Source organism: Dreissena polymorpha, unplaced genomic scaffold (assembly GCF_020536995.1).
Source record: "Dreissena polymorpha isolate Duluth1 unplaced genomic scaffold, UMN_Dpol_1.0 chrUn033, whole genome shotgun sequence".
NCBI lineage: Eukaryota > Metazoa > Mollusca > Bivalvia > Myida > Dreissenidae > Dreissena > Dreissena polymorpha.
Window position 1 is genome coordinate 131946 of NW_026273347.1, and position 22874 is coordinate 154819.

Here is a 22874-nt window from a genome sequence, read left to right on the forward strand (position 1 = left end):
ACACAAAACCATGAACGGCGAGAAGCTGGAAGAAGTGACACTCTAGATAGAGGCTGCCGTCGATGCCGTCGATACCGTCAGAAGAAACTATTGTTTGAACATTTGAACGGGTGTAAGTTCTTCCCCTTGGTTGATCTTACTTTAGCAGCCTTCATCTGACCTGACTCGTCTTTAATTGCCTTTCCACACAACGGCCAGAACGGTCAGGGAATGTTATGATTATGATCAGCACTTTGAAGTGCTTTTGTAAGAAAGTTGTCTCACTGTGTATCCTCTGATTTGATGCTCATGTCTATCCCAAGGGTAAGTTATACTGTTCCAAAGAGTGTGTTTAGCGCCATCATGAGTGATTTTGTACGATGTTATATATTTATAGTTGATACTTAAAATAACCTGACAGTGAAGTCCGTGGTGCGATAGAAATTGTGTGCATAGTGTTCCAGCAATTGAATTTTGCTCGGCTTGAATTAGAGGTAGTTACAGAATGGCCGGATACATAATTTCAGTCCAAATCACTCATAAGTTAAACAGCGTTCGGGATATAAACTGATTGATATAATTGTCAAGCAACAGAGCCAGTCCCACCAATTTTAGGAAAAATTAATGTAGATTTTAATATAAAAAAAAATCATGTTTTTATTTTAATGAAGATGATCATAACTATAACAAACTGATCTGAATAACATGTCATGAACATTTTAAATTGTTTATTCATGTTGATTCATTAGATATATTCAAATGAATATATCGTTTGATCGTTTAATATTTCATAACAAATTAATAATTTTTAAATCAAACAAAAATATATATTTAGGTACATTACATACACATACAAACTGAAAGCTATAAAGAGCTATACAAATCGTCATGAAAAGATCGACAAAAATGGTATTCGATTGAGACCAGAACAAACAGGATTCTGTTTGTGTGTGTTTTGTTAACTTTTTTCGATTGTGTTTAACACGAAAGACATATGGGTGTCCTGTAAAAAATACTTAAACCACAGACGAACTAATTCTAGTATACCTCTTACAGATTGTAAAGTTTAATGTATATTTGATGTCATATGTCATACGTTAATAAAAACATGACTGAGCAAAAACGAATAAATTGAAATAGCATTAATACTTTAAAAACACTACACAACTACATGTAGAACAATAATAAACATAATTAAAAGGCACAAAACAAAACAATATATAGTCATGTGGTCTCAGTTGTCAAAGGATGCATTATTCACGATTCATGGTCGTTCCATGTGCTAACTTAAAATGTTAAATTACTTTTTTAATTACTATAAACGTATTCGGTGTTGGAATGTTTTATAAATATTACATCCACGATATATCACCATGTTCGCAGTGATTGATTAGCCTTCTTTTAAATAATATGATACACGAAAGGTCAATTTGTTTACTTGTTTGTCTATTCGTATAAAATACAATTATTTCAACCTAACGTGCATATTCGATTGATACGCATAAGACAATGTGCACACTTACAATTTAAATAACCGTTTTTTTTAACTGGAGTATTTTATAGCTCTTTCTAAAGACAATATCTCGTTTGGTTCTTTTATCAAACTATATAGTATTTACATAAAAAATACCAGTATCCTCATGAATTGTTACAGATAATTATTGTCAAAAGTTGTCAATTCCGCGTATCAATAGTGACAGTTTCATCCGCTTAAGTCAAGTGTTAATGTCTTCACTTTGCCAGTCATAACGTTTTCACAAAATATATGCAACTCGGTGTCTCCGAACATAAACGTTATCTTAATGGTCTGTTCCTTCAGTGGACTGTCTCTGTTGTTGACTATTTCAATTAGACCAAGTTGTTCACATCCTGGATCTGTTGTGAAAGCCGGATCCCTGTCTTTTGTCCTGTAAATTTTAATTTCAGAATGTTCATCTCTAGGAGTGCAAAAATGTGTCACTTTGGAATCAACTTGCACCTCTTCATTCAATCTAACAAAAATCATGAAAGCGTCTTTGACCTCCCATTTTCCGTCTTCGTATACTTTCTTTTCGGCAGGATGTTTTTTCTCGTCATATATTGTATTTACTTTAACCCCATACGTGTAATCCATAACCCTGGATGAAATAATGTCAGGCTTATGTCCAAACATCACGGCTCCCTTCAGCACGGCAAGACCCGCCTCACCAGGAACGATCAGCTGTTTCTCAGGAAATTCTTGCCGAATCCTCTGTTGGACATATGGACTGTCTGCAAACCCTCCAACTAAAACGATAAGACCAACATCTTTCATTCTTTGTTCTTTAAGAACACTGCTTATATGAATCACCGTCTTGGAAACCGTATCTGTGAACCAACTTTGCATGATTGACGAGTTGATACAAAGCTTATCTTGTCCTCTTAGGAAAACCTTTCCACCGTATTTCAAAGATGACAATCGGTCGGGTAAAGACTGATGACACTGCTCCACTGACATTTCCTTGAGTACCACTGGGATGCGAAATGTGATGTCGGTCTTAGAATCAAACTGGAATTTCCTCTTCTTTACCTCAAAGTCACGAATCATATCAAAGTAATCGTACATGTCTTTACTTTGCAAGGCATTAATGGCCATTGTCCCAAATACTTCTGTCATAAACGCCATGAAGTTTTCATCGACATATATTCCGCCCCACGGACCGCCGCTGGGGCCGTGAATATTCTTCAGTGAGCCATTACTTTGTTTTTCGTGGACAGATATGTCAGCAGTTCCACCTGGAATAGTAGTAGTAGTAGAAGTTGAAGTAGAAGTAGAAGCAGTTGTTGTTGTAAATGTATAATTTGTTGTTGTAGGAGTAAAGGTGGAGGTGGAAGTTGTAAAAAATAAAGTCAGTAGTAGTAGTAGTGGTAGTAGTAGTAGTAGTAGTAGTAGTAGAAGTAGTAGTAGTAGTGTGTAGTGTGGTAGTAGTAGTGGTAGTAGTAGTAGTAGTAGTAGTATAAGTAGTAGTCGTCGTCGTCGTAGTCGTAGTAGTAGTAGTAGTAGTAGTAGTAGTAGTAGTAGTAGTAGTAGTAGTAGTAGTAGTAGTTAGTAGTAGTCTCTCGTAGTAGTAGCCGATGTAGTAGTAGTCTAGTAGTCGTAGTAGTAGTCAGTAGTAGTAGTAGTAGTAGTAGTAGTCAGTAGTAGTAGTAGTAGTAGTATGTAGTAGTAGTAGTAGTAGGTAGTAGTAGGTAGTAGTAGTAGTTAGTAGTAGACTAGTAGTAGTAGTCGTAGTAGTAGTAAGTAGTGAGTAGTAGTAGTAGTAGTAGTAGTATGTAGTAGTAGTAGTAGTAGTAGTAGTAGTAGTAGAAGTAGTTAGTAGTAGTAGAAGATGTATTAACTGCGGTACAGTAGCAATAGTAGTGTTAGAAGTAGCTGTTGTTCTAGTATTAGAAGTTGTCGAAGGTGTGCAATAGTAGCAGCAGTAGTCGTAGTGGCAGTAGCAGTAACATAAGATTTACCTCCTAAGTCGACGACCATGAACTTTTGTCCCACTAACGTGTGACCGAGGGCCTCACAGCATACAGCAGCTGCCTCGGGCTCAAGGGCCAATTTTAGGCGTTCGACATCGATCCCGGCCTAAATGGTGTTAAAATAATGTTTAAAAAATGTGTCTGTATTTGTTCCTATTTATTATTCCATTAACAAAAATATAATCATAATGTGAGATATATGAACGTGGCACTTGTTCTTGATTGATGTTGAGTAAATTTACATAGAAAAATCAATGAACAAGAGTTATTTTATTTATAAAATGTTCTGTACCTCAACCGCTGCTTCTCTCATGAACTGTTTGGCAGCTATTCCCCAGATAGCTGGTACAGTAATTATGTATCTGATGTCAGTTTCTCTCGTCCCAATTGTATGCAAACTCAAAGCGTCCAACAGGTGTTTCCGTAGATACTTGAGCGACATCGTAAATATCTGTTTGGCTGGGAAAGTTTTACCTTCCAAATCTTCAACTGTTGCTGAACGCGAAATACGCTGAAACAGAACATGTATAAAATACAATAGCTATGCGGAGTAGTTCACATTATAAAATAAGTCCTGTAATACCATACTCCACAGCGGCTGAAATAACTTATAATCATTTATTTTTATAACGAGAATGTATATTAATGTGTTACAAAATGTATTGAGCGTTTACACAGAAGACACAATGGAATTAGATTTATAGAAAAGACGTGCTGAAGAGGATTGCATAATGCTATCGAATAGAACATTGCACATTGTATGTAACATTGGACATATGGACTCTAATATATACATATATATATATATATATATATATATATATATATATATATATATATATATATATATATATATATATATATATATATATTGTAATTTATATGGGCAAATGCCTTAAAAACGTTCGTTGTAAACGTATTTTACAACCATAATTATGCATTCGATTGTGACAACATTTGTATTTGTTTGCCAGTTACCGTGTACGTAAAATAATAATCATTCATTAAATATTTTAAAAAGAGACTATGGTGCGCCAAGAAGATTGAAGTAAATTATAAATGTGTCGATTTACCTGATTGTGTAGTACCATCTTAAATCTTCTAAACAATCTCCAACCATGATGTTTTCCTGCTCCTGCCAATGACGAATACTTGTCCTCGGCATCAAATCCAAATGAATCGAACTCACTATTCTGCTTGAGAAGAACACTTGTCGATGTTTTAAGTGAGATAAGTTGACCAGATCCGGCAGTCCAACCCTTGTTAGTTTTGACGTCATTTGGAGAGTCTTTGAAAGAGAACGCATATCCACTGTACGTGGTCCCGAAGTCGAAGGCGGCCACAATCAGGCATTGGTTTCCGACAGCATTGGTTTTATCTCAATATATAATTATATGACATGATATGACTTGTTTTTGTGCAAAACAAACATTTCAATATTTAAGTATTTAATGTTTTTCAGTTTTATTACTAGAGTGATATATATATATATAAGCATTTTATTTTCAAAAATAATTACTCAAGAAAGCAATGGCAAAAAATGAATATTACTTCAAATCATCCTTATCTACTATAAATATACCACATTAATACAAAGTTAAATCTGATTCAATGAAGGGCTGCTTGATATTGAAGCAGAATCAGTAATGCTTTAAACTATTAAACTTGTCAAAAGTCCAGATTTTGATAATTTACTGCTTAATTCTGGAGAGTATTTCGGAAAAAGGTAATGTCATTTCGTAATAATAAGTGTAAATTATCATTGTATTACAAACTCCTTGTCTATAACACAAAAACATGAAATTATGACTTTTATTCCAAAAAAACACAGCGAGGTGTTAAAGTCAATTAACATTATACCATTTCGGTCAATAGAAGGTTTGTCGCGCAGTTCACCCAATAAGCGATTACATTTTAACAATATGTGCAGAAATTATTATTATTAAATTAAGGGAAAGCACATACACATTATGTAACAATAAGAGCCATATAAAGAAAACATCTCACTACTCTGATGATAAATATGTGTTTAGACATGCGTCATTAATTTTGAAGACAGTCGTAACACTTCGTCCATCTCCGGATTCTCCGTTAAGAGTAGACTCGTACCTAACTACCAGCCATCTTGGCTTTGAAACACCCAACGCGTGATCCGCCTGCGTTAAAAGGCGATATACTACGCATAAAAATAGTGATGCAATACATAGAGGGTAAACGCATTTTTACCATTCCAAATCATTTTCTTATTATTTTTTATACAAAAACAAGCAATTGAATTATATATAATTACATAACAAATGATAAGTTGACTTTTACGGCAAACGGTATATTGCATGGTATTGTTACCATTTCAGAGTTAAAATGGATTTCAAGTCTGATCTAGAATATACGACGAGCAAGCTGAAGATAGAGTTTAGTTTTAGCGACTACCAATTGAAAGCCCTAAAGAGTCTTTATGATTTGAAAGATACGATCGAAGTTCTTCTAACTGGCTCATGAAAAAGCATTATTTTTCAGGTAGTAAGATGTTTTCGCGATCTTTACCACGATTGTTGTATTGTGTTGAATGACAATAAGCAATTTGCTAATTCCACACCTAGCGATTATTCATAAATATATCTGACTGTTTATTATTCATAGATTTCTGAGTAACTATGGACACATTCCTAGTTTAAAGAATGAAAAAAGTTGAATTTTCTGATTGCATTTTCCAGTTCATTCAAAAACCGTGTTATAAAATAAATTAAATATGGATTGCTGGAATTACGACAGAACAACATCATATTTGTAATGTGTCTTGTTTTTACAGGGTTTTCAGATTTCTGCAAAGCGTTCAACAGACTTGGAGACCTGACATGTTTGTTTCCCAAAATACCTCACTTGGCACTTACAGCGACAGCAACACCAAGTGCTTTAGAAAACCTTATTGAAAGCCTCCAATTCAAGAACACGACAAAAGTATTAGCCAACCTTGACTGCCCTAATCATTTTTGGGGAAAAATAAGAAAGAATGCCAAATATTCACAAATATGAAAAGTATGATATGATAATGCATGAAGTACTGCCTGAATTAAAAGAACAACATATTGAGTTTATAGTCACCATAAATTATGTACTGTGATAATTTGGAATCTCTAGGCTATTACTTTCAACTACTTTGCTATGAACTAGGAAAACATGCATATTGTCCTGAATCCAGTACACAACCAGAAGATTGAATTGTTGCACAATTTCTCAAAAACTACAAGGACAGAATGAAAGCTCACATTATTTCTGAGCTCAGAAAGAAAAATCCAAAAGTGTGTTTAGTGCTTGAAACAGTTGCCTTAGTTATGGGTCTAAACCCGCCTTCGATTGCAAGAGTTATGCATATGCAACCACCTACAACACTTGAAAAGTACATGCAAGACATCGGTAGAGCAGGATGCAACGGTAAACCTGCAAGTGCCTTGACTGTGTTATTATAACAACGGTGACATTTTGAAAAACAGGAAATTAATGGACATTGAAATGTTCTCATACATTCAAAACAAGTCCACATGCTTGCGCTTACATTTAGTTAATCATTTTGGCTACAGTAACAGAAGTGTCTTGTTTTCAGGGAACCAAAATAGTTGTTGTAGTAATTGTATGGCTTGTTAAATGACTGAGAGATGCCAATTAGAACCATTTTCACTCTGAACCATGAACGAATTTATTCACAACTATGTTAAAAGTACTAGTTTGTTTTTATTCACTATTACATACATTATATAAACATGCAATTTAAAGTATATAATAAGAACAGGGACTATACAAACAGGTATGTATAGGTCCCTGCTAGAATTGGGCAACATCTTTCAATCAAGTACATGCTATGTTTTATCCTTAAACATGACACAGTTGCTTGACCTTTCGCATTTGATCAATCCAAAATTAATTAACTTGAAATTGAATAAGACATACCAGATGTTTCCTGGTCACGTTTTGTGAAAATAGTCTAAAAAAAGATGTATTTAATGGGAAAGACAATGTCATGTTTAGTGGAGTATTTAAAAACTATAAAAATTTTGACGGATTTCAACTAATCGCATTTTAATGTGTTTTTTTGCAATCAGGTCAATGTCAAGGTGTTTATAGTGTATTCTTAATGTTTATGTTGGGTACTAATTAGTTCTGATTATGATGACTACCTTAATGCATACATATGTGTTACACTATGTGTGGTCCAACTAATTTAGGTAGACAGTGGACAATGTTATTCAATTTTGCATCTATCAATATCGCTCCTTCTTTATCCATTGCAAGAAAATAAATGCCTAGTAAAAACATGACATTTATATTTAATATCTTTGCAATTTTATATTGCATATTATTTAAGAAATGCTATTATCACACTATATGTATATTGAAAATCGTTACAATAACAGTAAACAGCTCTATGCAACTGGATTTGCTTGTTTTACTCATAAATGTAGCACTATATTTTGACATTTTTCTGATAATATTTTTAATATATACTGGTATGTGCTTCTAGAATGATTAAATATAATATAAAAATTAACATCTCTTAAAGTAGAACAGTTTTATAGTGCTTTCTTTCTGTATTATTTAAGTTTTAATTACCATACTTTTGGGGCTTAAATGAACATAACCATCAAAGCGCGATGTCTGTCTATATTGTTCCAATGAAGCAATAAATGCAAATGGTAAATATAAATGTTACTTATTCACAATTATCACAGAAATCATTACTAACAAAAATATACACCGGCAATTGTGTGTAAGATGAAATACAGGACTTAAATCATCAAGCAACTCATAAATGTTGAAATGATAATCACTTTGTGTTAAAAACTTCAATGATTAAAATTTCCAGTATCCGAGATCATACTTAGATTTAAATGTTTCAACAGTACATAAAAAATAAGTTTTTTTACAAAGGAACACATGTTAATGGTTATCCCATAAACGTAATTAATACCTTTGAATTTTGTGAGTACCTGGGCCCGTTTTTTTTTAAATCTTCTAACATAAATCTAAAACTAAATTTGACTTAGATGGACATTTTATATCAATTTACTGTGCCAAATTCAACAATTTATGCTCTCAAAATGAAAAATTTACTTCACTGCATAGAATATTATTTACAGTTGCACAAACAATGCCAGAATCATGTACATTGATATGAAAAGAATTGGTGATTTTCTTAGATAAAACTGTTAATTACATATTCAGAATGTATTATTGTAATATTCATTAGTTTTTTAGTACCAAAGCGCGTTTCTCTTACTTTATTATTTATAGTAATTGCATATTTTATCATTTTGACTGCATTTATAAACTGTTTCATTTTTTGAGTATTTACAAAATCAAATTTAACAATTAATTTTGATGTAAAATCAGTTTTTATATGCAAGTGTCTATTTCACTTTTAAATTATAACAGCATATTATACATTATTGAAAAGATTATTCCAAGCTTGATGTCATATTCCAACTTTGCATTGAGTATTTAATTGAACATTGTATTGAACTGTATGGAAAGCTATATTGATTTAGTAATGTATCTATCTATCTATCTATCTATATATACTGTCTAACTCTCCTTTCGGGTATTATCGACAGGTGTGTTGTATTATACAAAATGCATTATTTCTACCACAAGTAAACCATATAATGCCTATTGCTACTAATTAGGTACTGTATAAATTTTATTCACTATTATTTATATGAAATTCATGTTTTTAAGGCTTCATCTTCATTCGTTAGATACTGATGGGCAGCAAACATCATAAAACCAGAACAGACTGTGAGTTACTCGCAAGCTGTTCTGGTTTTATGTTGTTTTCACATAGCAATTTCCACTTTAGCTCTGAGTGGGAAAGGGTTAACATACTGATTTCCTAGTAAAGTGCAATTGTGATGATAAAAAATACACTAGAAGATTATTAATGCTGGAAAATGCTGAAAAAATACATTCTTTCTGTTAAAAGTGTGTCTTGTCTCCATTTTTAAGTGTATTGAACGCACACTAAATGCAGAAAAATACAATGCAATTACTGTTGCATGAAATGTGCATTAAATGCACTTTTCCTTTTAATTATATGCTTAAGTGAATTAAAATCATCTTTAAATAACCTTTTATTCCCCCGGATCGAATGATCGGGGGAATATTGTTTTTGGCCTGTCTGTTGTGTGTGTCTGTCGAAAACCTTAACCTTGGTCATAACTTTTGCAATATTGAAGATAGCAACTTGATATTTGGCATGCATGTGTATCTCATGGAGCTGCAACTTTTGAGTGGTGAAAAGTCAAGGTCATCCTTTAAAGTCAAAGGTAAAATACACTATATGATATCATTCGTATGAATCATGTGTTCTGCTTGAAAAAAAAACTGCCACTTCTGTTTTGTTGTATAAAAATTACCCATAAAATTCATTTGAAAGCTCAAGAGATAAATAAAAGCATGCTACACCCTACTCCTTTTAACATGACTTGATGGTAATTAGTTCCCAATTCTATATGCCCAAGGGCAAATTTGCAGATTTGACAAGTCTTAACTGGGATCCCAGAGGCAGAGTCTTTCATTATACTTGTATTTAATTTAATTTTAGATCTGATTAAAATTTTGCTCTTTGGCAAATTTTAGTTGGTCACAGTATTCAACTGAAGTTTTTTCACTTAGTAGTTATTATATTTTTATAATTTTAATATCAGATAACATCTCTCTTCAAAAGTTTAACATGATAATAGATTGCTTGGTGAATTCAGAAACAAGATCAATGCATCATAACCTAAAATAATAAAAATATGTAATAGTAAAAATGGCAGTTGAAAAAACAATAGATTCTCTGCCTTAAATCTGAGATGATATGGTGATGTATTGGAATTTCTCTTATAGATAATTTGTCCCGTAATTGTATAATTGTATAGTCACATCATGAGTGGTGTCATAATACAAATTAAAGCCTATAATTAACTAAAATTTACTATAATTAAGTGACAGTATAACTGATTTGGTTGTATGCACATGCAGATATATCATTTTTTGTGCCGACGACAGTGGCAAACAAGAGCACCGCATAGCGGATGCCAATGCTCGGCTGCGGGTGAAGTTTGGAATAAATGAAAGCTTTTCAGAAGAATATTAGAGGTCACAGTGACCCTGACCTTTGACCTAGTGACCCAAAAATGGGTGTGGCATGTAGAACTCATCAAAGTGCAGCTTCATATGAAGTTTCAAAGTTGTAGATGGAAGCACTGAGATTTTAGAGCCAATGTTAAGGTTTAAGCAAGCCGGACAACGAGCTGTACATACACAGTGTGTTAAGGCTTGATAAGCATTATAATTCAAATAAATAATATGTTTGTTATATTTTAAATTTAAGTTTAATGTATGAAATTTTCTATGGAGCATACTCTTATTTCTTATTATTGTTATTTAAAGTAATAAAAATATTACTTATATCTTTCGTTCTTTTCTTACATTTGTACAGAATCAGCATTAATAACACATTGTTTTTGTACTAGTCTTGTGAGACCTATATTAATTAAGAAATCCTGCTCAGTGCTTGAAAATCAAGAATCTGCTTTACCAACCAACATAATTATATATTTAAAGACAAAGTGTGAATAAAGTAAAGTAAATAATAACTGTAAAACATGATTGTGTTACCTTGCCACTTACCTATATTGAAAGGCTTTTATTACTTTAGTTTTTTGCCAAAATTTTTTTTTATTGAGTCACAGTAAGATTATATTGATACAGGGAAACACCTACATGTAAGTCACCTTTTAAATTAAAAATGTATATCACTTTTAAAAAGTTAATGTTACATTACTTCAAATTACAATCAATTTAAACTAAAATTTACAAGAGGGTGATATTAATTTTGTAAAGAACTAAGAAATGAATGTTTATTTAAAATGCAGTTGTTGTTATTTTACAAATATTTATTGGTTTATTTATTCTATTATTCTCTAATATTTTTTTATGTAATACTCTCACAACCAAGTTTAACAATACTAATGTAGTCTATTCGGGTAAATGGACTTGTTACATGCTTTGAATTATATTCTGGGGTTCTTATAGATTCTGTCTGGATTTTCCAATAAACAATAGTGGACAGAGGGCTGATTAATTTGTTATTAGAAACCCAAATGTCATAACAAAATCAGTTATTTAAATACCCTTTGTAAATTTTCTCTTAGAGTTTAGTAAATATTATATATTTATACTAAAAATAAGCTGTTTTCTTCCATAGTATTGCTTTTACATTGCATGGGCGGCTTTCTTTAAAAGTTTATGCATAGTTCACAAAATATTGCATTAATAATTTTACTTAGATAATTTCTAAATACCTTTAAAACTAAATAAGTAACTCGGTGCAACATTTATTAACTCAATGATTTAAAGGAAAAACTAAATGAACAATAGCAACTATTTTTTCTAAGTTAACTCATATTATTTTACACGTGTTCACATTTTAATTCTCTGATCAGTGCAAATATCACATGTCAGTTTAACGTACTAGTAAGAATGCATTTGTATCAAAAGAAAGTACATGTAATCAAGTGTGTTTTTTATTTTCATTTGTGCTGCTACAAAATCTTTGACAAATTTTAATCTGAGGAGTACTCAGTAATATGAAAATGTTATGTCATTGTAGCTAAATGTACATGTACGCTATTTTTATATTAAATTTGATTAAACAATATCATAGTAGGGGTTGGATAAACCAACTTTTTGACACTCTACTAATATTGAGCTGATTTTTTTAATGGGCAATATTTGGTTCCAAAGAAGTCCTGTAAAAATAACCTAAATTCTTTGCTTTTTTTCATAAGAATAATTGAGATGCACTGAATTACATTGCCTTAACTAATTTACTTCCAGGTTAAACCAATCTGGTTGGACAGGGACATTAAATTTCAACTCTTGTGTTGTCCAGCTCGGCCATAGGGTCGTTTAAGAAGCTTACAAAACATAATTAATTGCCCACACAATTTTAAAATGTGTGTGTTTGATATTTTTGCTTTATGAAAATGTAATGAAAATTAAAAAAAAAACAAAGTTGAAACACATGATATATGTTAGTTTTACAACATACGATGACCACGGACTTGTACTTTTGACCAGACAATTAGAATACTTGAGATGGTTGAATGGCAAGTCTTGGAAACTGGCCATGAAAAGTTAATGTACATCTAGCTGTGTTGACAAAAAGTATAAACAATATTGGATAAATGCTTACCACAAACTTGCTCCAAGAAACTTGACTTCGAAGATGATTGTGTTTTATGTCTTAAGCACTATAACTATGAAACACAAATCTGTATTGTTAGTTTCATAGAAATACTGCTGACGACAACTCGAACCATGGGTAGAAGTTAAAAAACAATGTTATAGCTATTACAGGGTGCCGCTACTACAGAACTTAGATATCCAAAATTTCCTTGTTCCTCTCCAATTCCCAGGACAGAGCGTTCATAATTTTGGTCTTAAATCGAGGCAATCTATAGCCTAACTGCACTGCATACTTTATGTATCGCGTTCCTAGGTATTGGGCATGATTTGCACTTTGTTTTCCTTCAATTGACAACTGTCGATGGGCGCGGCCATTATGCTTGAAAGAAGTCCGAAAACAAAATGGCGCCCACGTTATACCAGAGGCTTCCTTATGCAATAAAAAGCCGGTTGGATCCAGAGTGTTTTGAAGATACTCTGGACATAAAATTAACTTCAGAGGTGATCGATTACCATAATAAACATGTATTGAAATGTCATTGGAATCGTAGGAATAATTATCTGCTGTGAAAGATAAGTATTGAAAAACCACTGCTTTTATCTCTACTTACTCATATTTATGGTAAACTAGAAATACTAGAAATAACCACCAGGAATGAGATTGCTTTATTTACAAAGAATGTTTCGATTTACATGCTGGAACAAACATTCATTTGCTATGCTACCAATGATAAAATAACATAATAAGTGAAAATACTGAATATTTGGAAGAACAGTTGATAACTCACATCAAAGAAATAGTAACCAACCTTTAAGAAGAAAAGTGTGTAAAGAATATTAACCCAAAACCTTGACATTGAACGGTACCTCTTTAATTGTAAAATGGAAGACATTCTTTACGTGGATTTGTATATAAAATAAAGCCAACTTTCGAAATAAATAAAATAATAATTTAAACAGAAGAAATCATTTAGTAACTAATCTTTTTATCTAAATATGTACGCACATGTCATATATCGACGTCATTCATCATAACAATTAAAATAAATATTGTTTACCACACCAGTATTTTCTTAAGTCTGTATTATCTGTGTATGTATTGTTTACGAATGTATGTTAAACCTGTATTTATTTACACCTTAACAGTAAATAAACATGAGCTATTATGTATATAGCATGCATGTCTGAATATTCTATGGTGAAAATAAATTGTGCGCACTAAAATAAAGATTAAGTATTTAAGTCATCTTACAAATTGTGAGATAATATGATTTTGTTTTTATTGGTTTCTTTTTCCTCGGCGCCATCAACAAGTAACGTCCCTACAGTTAAAAAAAGGATCCATCACTATGTATTTGTTTATTTAGATCGTACCCCGTTGTAATTGAACACCACGTTTAATTATATTTGTTAAGAAATGTGTAAGTACGATCGGCAAATGCTCACACTAACAATAATGAATTATTATCGTATATATCCGAAATTGAGATTAAAGGCATAATCTTACAATGATTCAAAATGAGCATATCTAATACAACTAGAAGTGAAAATATATCTTTACGTTGCACTTCGTATTGGATAAATGAACCTCAAGTAACATTATCAAGAGTGAAAGGTTTAATACCTCTTATAGTTACGGTAAGTTGTTGTACGCAGAAAATAATTTAAACACACAGCAACGGGTCATTACAAATATCCGACTCAAAATGTTAATGATAAAATAGTGCATACCGTATACTGCAAGTTAAACGTCTTTTTAGAGGTGGGGAACCTACTTAAAAAACCAATTACACATTCAAATTAATTTGTTTCGATTTTTTTATAGACAAACCTCGTTTTGTCATTAACCTTTACTCTGAGTTTCCAGAATATGCTCTTTATTGATTTCGTTCGTTATTCTATGTATGCATAAAGACGGACGACACTTGTTGAATGCACTAAACCCTGTGACGATGTCTGTACCAAACTAAAAAAAAAAAAGCTTTTTTGAAACATTTATTCAAGTATCCTGAAACATGTGGAGAAACACTTCTAACTTTAGAACTACATAAATGTTCCTGCCTCTTTAAAGGTTGAGGTAGCCAATCCAGCGATTCACTCACGATTAAAAAAAAAATCCCCGACGTAGTTTGTCACATTACCCGTTTATAAATCCTGTGAGCATCATGTGGTATTGTGTACGTTGTTGTATGCATTGTCCAGAGTTGTAAAGGAATTTGTTTGTGTTTTTGTCTTTCATAAAAAGAGTTGTCCTCCAGAAGTATATGCAGTTGCACTTTTATTAATTGTCACCACTTCTGTTGTCATACTTGTGATGAGAAAGATGCATGACTTTAAATCAGTGTTCATTGCGACGTTAACACTGGCTGAATAAGACATATTGTACAATTGCCTAGGAATGTTTGTTTCGAACACTGACAAAACTATTGTAAACGTGGACAAGTTTTTTGTGTGTCCTTTGAAACACGTATAAACTCATCGATAATACATGATTTACCGAAAATTTCAGAGTATTTTTTCAAAAGACTGTGTTCACGTTGCTTCATCAACATTCATAATAAGACTCCATTTTTAAATACATTGATTTGAGGTATTTCAAAAGCTTTTTGTAATATGTTGACATATGCGATGTGTTCTTTAAAGTGTGTCGCGAAATTATTTTGTGTTGTTTTTGTTTTTAATAATCTGATTAAATAAATATAAGAGTACATATCGATAAAACATGCCCTTTGGTATTTAGGAGATTAATCAAAGCATTGTGTTCAATGTCATGCTCTGAGTAAGTGATTTTCTCCGCATATGGGGTCTTGTGTGACATTCCAAGTAAGGTTTTCGCATTTAACAATTAAATCCCAAGTATCTAATATATGCGGATTGGTTATTCTTATAATTGGCATGGTATCTCTCTCGTTCTTGTAGTTGGCTTGTATTAGAAAGTATGTGAGTTACTAGGGATGTAACAGGTAACTAAAAATTAGTCGGTTGTTCAATTATTGTAACCGGTTAAATAACCGGTTTACTGCAAATGTAAAAATTGATAAGTATACTTTCAAACATGTCATATTGAACGAACATCTACTCTCTTCAAACATAAAAGTAATATAAGATTCCTTTGATTCCTAAACCACAACACCATATTTTTATTTAAATTTATTATTAATAACATTTTAAAATACATAGATTTGCACATATATGTTGGTGAATGTCTGTAGTTGTTTGGTCTTATAGCATATTAATATGAGATAAACTAATGTCTCATGTTCTTTACTAAGCATCCTTTTTGGGTGAGGCCGCTTACGTTTGCATCGTATCGCTTAAACCACTACGTTTAATTATTGTGCTATTTTCTCTTTCCTTTTTAATGGTTTACCTTTTATATTTATTTGCTGTAAAAATGATGCTGTTACGTTTGTTTCTTGTTCAGGTCGCAACAAAGCGATGTTTTGTATTTAAACTAGTATCATTATTCGCTCTCTTGATTAATTAAAACTTTTCAGATGGATAAGATTTGAATAAATAATTATCATCTTAAGGACAATGATATTTTCAAACATTTTATTTTTGCAAACATTTAGTCGTATAACTTGGTAAACAAAACTTCAAATAAGCAGACCAAAGTCGCAACTATAGATTGCTGTCGCTGGTTAAATAGAGGTGTCTATTACCGGTAATAGCCCTCAACTCTACACATTTGCCGCGATAATCGTTCGCAATTTCAACAAATCAATGCTGCCAATTATAAACGTTTACATAACGTATAACGTATACGATTAGGTGCAAACATTTTCTTTTATCTATTTTTAAGCATCTGTCCATCGTTCGAATACCGATATTTTGAAAGTAGTGAGAGTTTATACGAATGTGTTATTTTGTATTTATAATAAAACAGTCAAAAGAGTAACACTGTTAAACACTACTAGAAAGCTTAACTCGAACGTATTACATTCGGTGAACAAGCCATACATTGATTCACTGCACCAACACGGTGTTGGGTAAACATTATGCCGTCTGTTAATGTATCGCCTTGACGGAAGCAATGCTTTTATTGATGTCCTCGTTTATCTTACGAACAATTTCGACTTATGGGTCAAAATTTACAAGGGCCGTGTTAAATATATCGTATAATACTGGTTTATTGCTGTTAATTGCTGTTTTACTATGTTAATTGAATCGTTATTGATTCCCACCATTAGCGTTGCATGTTGTTTAATATGCAATACCGTTAATTGTCGAGCATTATTAATTAAAATTGTATTATTTATTCCATGAAAATGCACTTAATTTACTTAAAAAACGGGTTCTGCTTAGCATTTTGTAGAAATAAAACATACTAACCGATTGCACAGTCGGTTAACCGGTAAAGATGTTTTAATTTTATTGCCACACCCTTATAAACTAATAACACGATTTTAGAAATTAACTATGTATAATTCCGGATTGAAAGTAGAAAAGTGTCTTAAGGTTGCGTAGAACTAATGGCACTGCAATGGGACAGCGAATTAATGCAAATGCAAATGTGTTTGTGATGCTTCCAGTATGGTTCCTGTATATTAAATAAAATTAACCGTAAAAATAAAATCAATAACAAATATTTGCATATGATTAATATAAAATTCAAATCATTTGCACACGGATAGAATCACACACTTTTAGTAAACTAGAGTTACAAAGAACATGTAAGGAACAAACAAAATCTGTTCTCGAACTCCTGACATTTGGTTGAGCAGACCTACCCCGGCACAATAAAAATGGTTTACCAGTGTTATTGCCACTGATTTTATATTTTTGTGAGCGATTGAATTCAACCTGGATTTTGCTTAACTTAATACAGTATCGATGGCTTAATATTGTATTTACCTTTTCACATATCTGCCGAGTTCTTTGAAAAAAAATATCCTAAATTGCATAATTTTTGTTTAACGTGCACAAGAATCCGAACATGGATAAAACCATACAAACGTATGTACACATAGAAGCGTTGATTCTGTTGGTATCATATAGATGGTTTGACATAGAAAACAACATTAGCGCTGAAATCAACTATGTTTTTTTATCGATTGAGTGATCTATAATAATACAATTGTCCAATAGTTTTATATTGCTATGTGTCAATATACTGATAGATGTATACTCAGAATTCGTCTTTTTAATACAAAAACAACATCAACAACAAAATTCATAACCCTATATGTTATCCTGGAAATATTGAATGAGCTTTCGATTTTAAGGGGACAAAGAACGGATTCCACTTTCGATTTAAGACGCAGGACAATATAGGGTCAACGTTATTACATAAATAATGAGGTACACAATGTATTATTCCCAAGATAACAAGGAAAAAGTTAAGGAATTCCCTTTCAGGTCTTTGATTTCTTTGTCGTAATTTATAAAGAAAAGTTAGAAAAAGATAAAGATGTTTTTATTTTAAAACACACAAAAAGCAATTGCCACGTTCGATTTATACAAGACAAAACAACTTAAATAAAGTAATATACTAAAAAGTAAACACAGTATTTAAAAAACATTTTACCTGCAGGCCTCCCAAAAATCCACTGCTTTAACCAATCCATGTGTATTAAATTTGTTGATAATAAATGAATACACCATTAAGATATACCGTGTACAATATAAAGTCTTTGTGATGTGTAGTACACACTGCAATCGGCAATATATTTTCAAGACTAGTTTTGAGTAATAAGCTATACGTAAATATCAGATATCGAAGTATTTAAAGTCGATTCATTCCGCAACTGCCTGTTATGAACACGCGTAGAGAATGTATTATTTTCGAGTAGTTTTAAGTTGTCTATGATGTGTATGGAGGGAAACATTAATCAATACATTTATTTGTTTGGTTGCTGTTAGTGCATTATTTTTGTGAAACTTTTCATCTATAAAAGCGTAAGTGTTGATCTCGACATTTAATAGTTGTGTGTGTGTTTGAATAAACAAAATAGTACATTTTAAACTAGTTTCGTCTCCACGCAAAAACGCAGTCATTTTGGACAACTGAGAAGTTGAGAAACAGAGAATAATTCAAGATCAGCTAGGTGAGTCTTGATTATTTTGCAATGCTTAATGCATTTTTCATTTCAGTATCCTGTGGTAAGTACACTAACTTTCTATAATTTCATATTGAACTGTTTTGATGACTTGTATACTGCTATGCAAAATGTCTGTTTTTCATTTCAGTAGCCTGTGGTAAGTACACTAACTTTCTTTAATTTTCATATTAAACTGTTTTGATGACTTGTATACTGTTATGCAATGCTTAATGTATTTTTCATTTCAGTATGGCTGTGGTAAGTACACTAACTTTCTATAATTTCAAATTGAACGTTTTGTAACTTGTATACTGTTATGCAATGCTTAGTGTTTCTTACATTTCAGTGTGGCTGTGGTAAGTACACTAACTTTCTATAATTTCATATTGAACGTTTTGTAACTTGTATACTGTTATGCAATGCTTAATGTTTTTTACATTTCAGTGTGGCTGTGGTAAGTACATTAACTTTCTTTAATTTTCATATTGAACTGTTTTGATGGCTTGTATACTGTTATGCAATGCTTAATGTATTTTTCATTTCAGTATGGCTGTGGTAAGTACACTAACTTTCTATAATTTCATATTGAACGTTTTGTAACTTGTAAACTGTTATGCAATGCTTAATTATTTTTTTACTTCAGTGTGGCTGTGGTAAGTACACTAACTTTCTTTAATTTTCATATTGAACTGTTTTGATTACTTTTGTTCTGCTATGCTCTTTTCCATTTCAGCTGGGCCAGATGTAAGTACACTTCATTCATGTAAAAACTAAATATGATTGTTGTGCTATACAAAATGTGTTTTTTTCAATTTCAGGTCAGCAATGGTAAGTAGATTGTGTTTCTTTATGTATAATTCTGTAAACATATTGTTTTTTCATCATATCATGTCTTTTATATTTAGGCTTTGTGTTAGTTAAAACAAATGTTAAAAAATCATTCTTAAACTTGATACTAAAAATGTATTGTGCTATGCAAAATGTCTGTATGATTTCAGTTTCCAGAGGTGAGTACCAATACAGTTGAAAAGTTGGTTTAGTTAACGTTTTGGTTCACAGTTCTGTTTGTTATTTGGCAAAATTTACATGTATGCATTGAGTCTTGATTTCAGCTCGAGTTTGGACTGAAGAAGATTGCCAGCAGAAGGATTGGATACACAATACAAAGTAAGTACTGAGTTTCTTACTAAAAGTTTTGAGTTGTATTCATTGTGTGTTAATATGCTATGATTGCTATGAACATGACTTTTGTATTTCAGCGAAGACAACATAGGTAAGTAGAATTGTTCGCTGTTTCAAGTTAACTGTTATAGTTCAACATTTGGTTCATAAATTGTAAGTTGTACAAACAAATGAAAAAGTTTCTTATCATGCTTTCGATTTCATTTCAGCTTTACTGCTAGACGAGTGTTCTCTATTTCTAGACGAGTCAGGTTTACTAACAGGCGAGCAGTGACAACAAGGCGCCTTTGTGGAAACAACAAAACAAACAAGTGAGTATTAGTTGAACAACTGATTGATATTGTTTTACTGTATGTTATACTAAAATGCAAAATTGTGCACATAAATTGTAAGTTGTACAAACACAGTGAAAGTTTCTTATCAGGCTTTCTATTTCATTTCAGCTCTAGTGCTAGACGAGCAGTGACAGCAAGGCGCCTGAGTAGACAACACAACACAAAAAAGTAAGTATCAGTCAAACAGTTGGTAGAGTTGTGTGTTTTTCTTCAGAAGTTTGTGTTTACTATTTCATTTGATACATAGTATATTACACATAATACATGTTTTTCTCATTTCAGACTGTTAACTCTTTTCGTTTACTGTTTAACACAATTTGCTTTTCTATTTTCAGTGCCAATTTGCAAACCTTGATGTGGACACCGAGTAGGCAATACATACGTGTGGCGTACAGCTGCGACAAAACCGTGTTTTCATCGCACCGATAACAAGAACATTGTCCCGTGTATGGAAATCAGTGCAACTTTGTGAATCCATGTAACTTTGTGAATCCATGTAACTTTGCGAATGTGTGTCGATCAAAAAAATGTGAAACGAACTCGGTGTTGCAAGTGGCAAGTGTTGACAGTGTGCATGTTTATGTTTATGTTTTTACATGAAAAATAAAGGAGATTGTTCTCCTACCTTTTTTCCTTGTTTTATTGTGCTGGCCATCAATATTGATGTATGTGTTTGTATTAACTATGTATTAACTAAGCAATACCAAAATCAAACAAAAATAAAACAGTAACAGTCAATTAACTGAGTTAGGGCGGCCGAGGTGTTTAAGACTCCACAAGTGTGAAGCGCACTGATAGCACTTGGGGGGTAACGCCTCGGTATTTCGGTGCTAAAATGTTTTCACGGTGCTTATCTTGACGCACTGTTAGAACTACCAACCAGTTAATGATTGCTTGATAAATAAAACAAATATTCAGTCTCTTCTTTGGCACAAGAGACTCCAAGTACCAAATACCAACAATTTACAAGCAGACGCTTTTCAAAACTATGACCGCTGAGATTGATAGTCAGAAGGAGTCCTGCCCAGTTGGCTGTGTAGCGGATCTAGGTGGAGTTGCAAGTCAATACAAAATGAGGCGCTATAAAGCAACTTGTCCCCGTTATGACCGTCAGGTACTTTCGGCACTATCTGGGAGTCCTTCCAACACCACATGTTGCGCTGTCGGAAGGGTGGTAGGCACGCGTGGTGACATACCTGTGCTTTGCCATGCGACACCTTGGTATTTTCGTATGGTGACACGTAATTTCTTAATCTGGCTCTCTCAGAAACGCAGGCACGTGTTGACCGAACCTGACCGATGACCGAGCAATAACATTTCTATTAAGTGCTTCAATGCACAAAGTCTGCTAGGGCTGGGTGGGAAGGCGTCTTCTCTTGTACATCGACAAAAGGAACGGTCACAAGTCCGTAAACACGCCGATTGACACCACTAGCTTTCAATCGTACACAGCAAAAAACTTTCAAACATTTATTTGAGGGAACATGATAAAAAAACTATATGAATTACTTTCAACGTTATTAGATATTTGCCAAATGGCCACAAACTATGCTACTCAATGTTGCGTTGAACATTCATTTCGCCTAACGAACTACTCGTGTTGAGACTAAGATTGAGTGACTCGTAAACTTTAAGCAGTTACTCGCTTTTGACTGCATAAACATTTTGTACGACGATAGGTTTAGCTTGTCTTTCAATGAGAAACATCAACATAAACATTTCTCAGTATTTAGGCTTCATATTTCGCTTGTAGAAAATACGAAAATACACAATACACATAACGTTAAGTGATAGTTGATATGATGAAAAAAGTATATACATCGGTTTGAGCGACTTTCATGACATTCACCATATGCCCATTAACTTGCGTTATTCAATGAACATTCAAACAACTGCTTGTTAGTTTGGACAGAAGTGTCGCTTCAACGCTGCCAAAACGTTTTAGGTTGTCGCTAGCTAGCTTGCATGTTTGGTTTGGTTGTGAGATGTAGTCGAGATTGGTGTGTAGCAATGTATAGTAAAGGTGTTGATGTTTCAAATCAGTGAGCACAAACACATGCTTTCAACGGGCAAATACGACTGAATTCGTGTCACGACAAAAACGGGTTAAACATACGCTATAATATATCTTTATGTTAGCACCACAGATGAGGTTGTCGCTAGCTTGCGTTGTTGATTTGGTTGTGAGATGTTGTCATGATTGGTATGTAGCAATATATTGTAAAGTAGAAGACAATTCTCAGCAGAAGCTGGTCTGCAAACACTACAATGCGATTTTGCAGTTTGATACGAACGTGTTTTGTTCACGTGTAGTTGGTATGAAAATCTGTCGTGTCTGATCAATGTAACATATTTGGTAAAGTTATACAGTTGGAAGGTAGTAACATGTCTAAGGTTGTGCTATGTTACAGCTCCACTAATAGTTATTCGTCTTGCAAGATACTGGAACAGATGTCCACATGTTATTGTATATTATCTGATTAAGGATATTTTTGAGAAATTATGCAACAGAACATTTCTGCAAGATGTGAAAAATATCTATTTGAATGGGATTTCTGAGGTTTAACCATCGTCGAAAGGCAAATGTTTCTTCATTAATGCAGGACAAAAGTTAAGG

General features: G+C 32.7%; 1 protein-coding gene and 1 long non-coding RNA gene across 3 annotated transcripts; one reads left to right on the top strand and one right to left on the bottom strand.

Annotated features, from left to right (window-relative positions):
• Nucleotides 1–692: 692 nt before the first annotated feature.
• LOC127863751 (heat shock 70 kDa protein 12B-like) lies at nt 693–18476 on the bottom strand. Its single transcript, XM_052403392.1, has 5 exons — nt 18227–18476; nt 4542–4846; nt 3761–3979; nt 3457–3574; nt 693–2733 (listed from the first exon to the last, which is right to left on the bottom strand). The coding sequence occupies exons 1-5, from the start codon at nt 18264–18266 to the stop codon at nt 1682–1684; spliced, it is 1734 nt and encodes a 577-aa protein (XP_052259352.1). The 5' UTR covers nt 18267–18476; the 3' UTR covers nt 693–1681.
• On the top strand, nt 18326–20887 carry LOC127863755 (uncharacterized). Of its 2 annotated transcripts, XR_008041163.1 has the most exons (4): nt 18326–18746; nt 18889–20233; nt 20366–20425; nt 20593–20887. It is a non-coding gene; the product is annotated as an uncharacterized LOC127863755 (long non-coding RNA). The 2 variants fall into 2 exon arrangements; XR_008041162.1 differs by having other exon boundaries at nt 18346–20233.
• Nucleotides 20888–22874: the final 1987 nt, after the last annotated feature.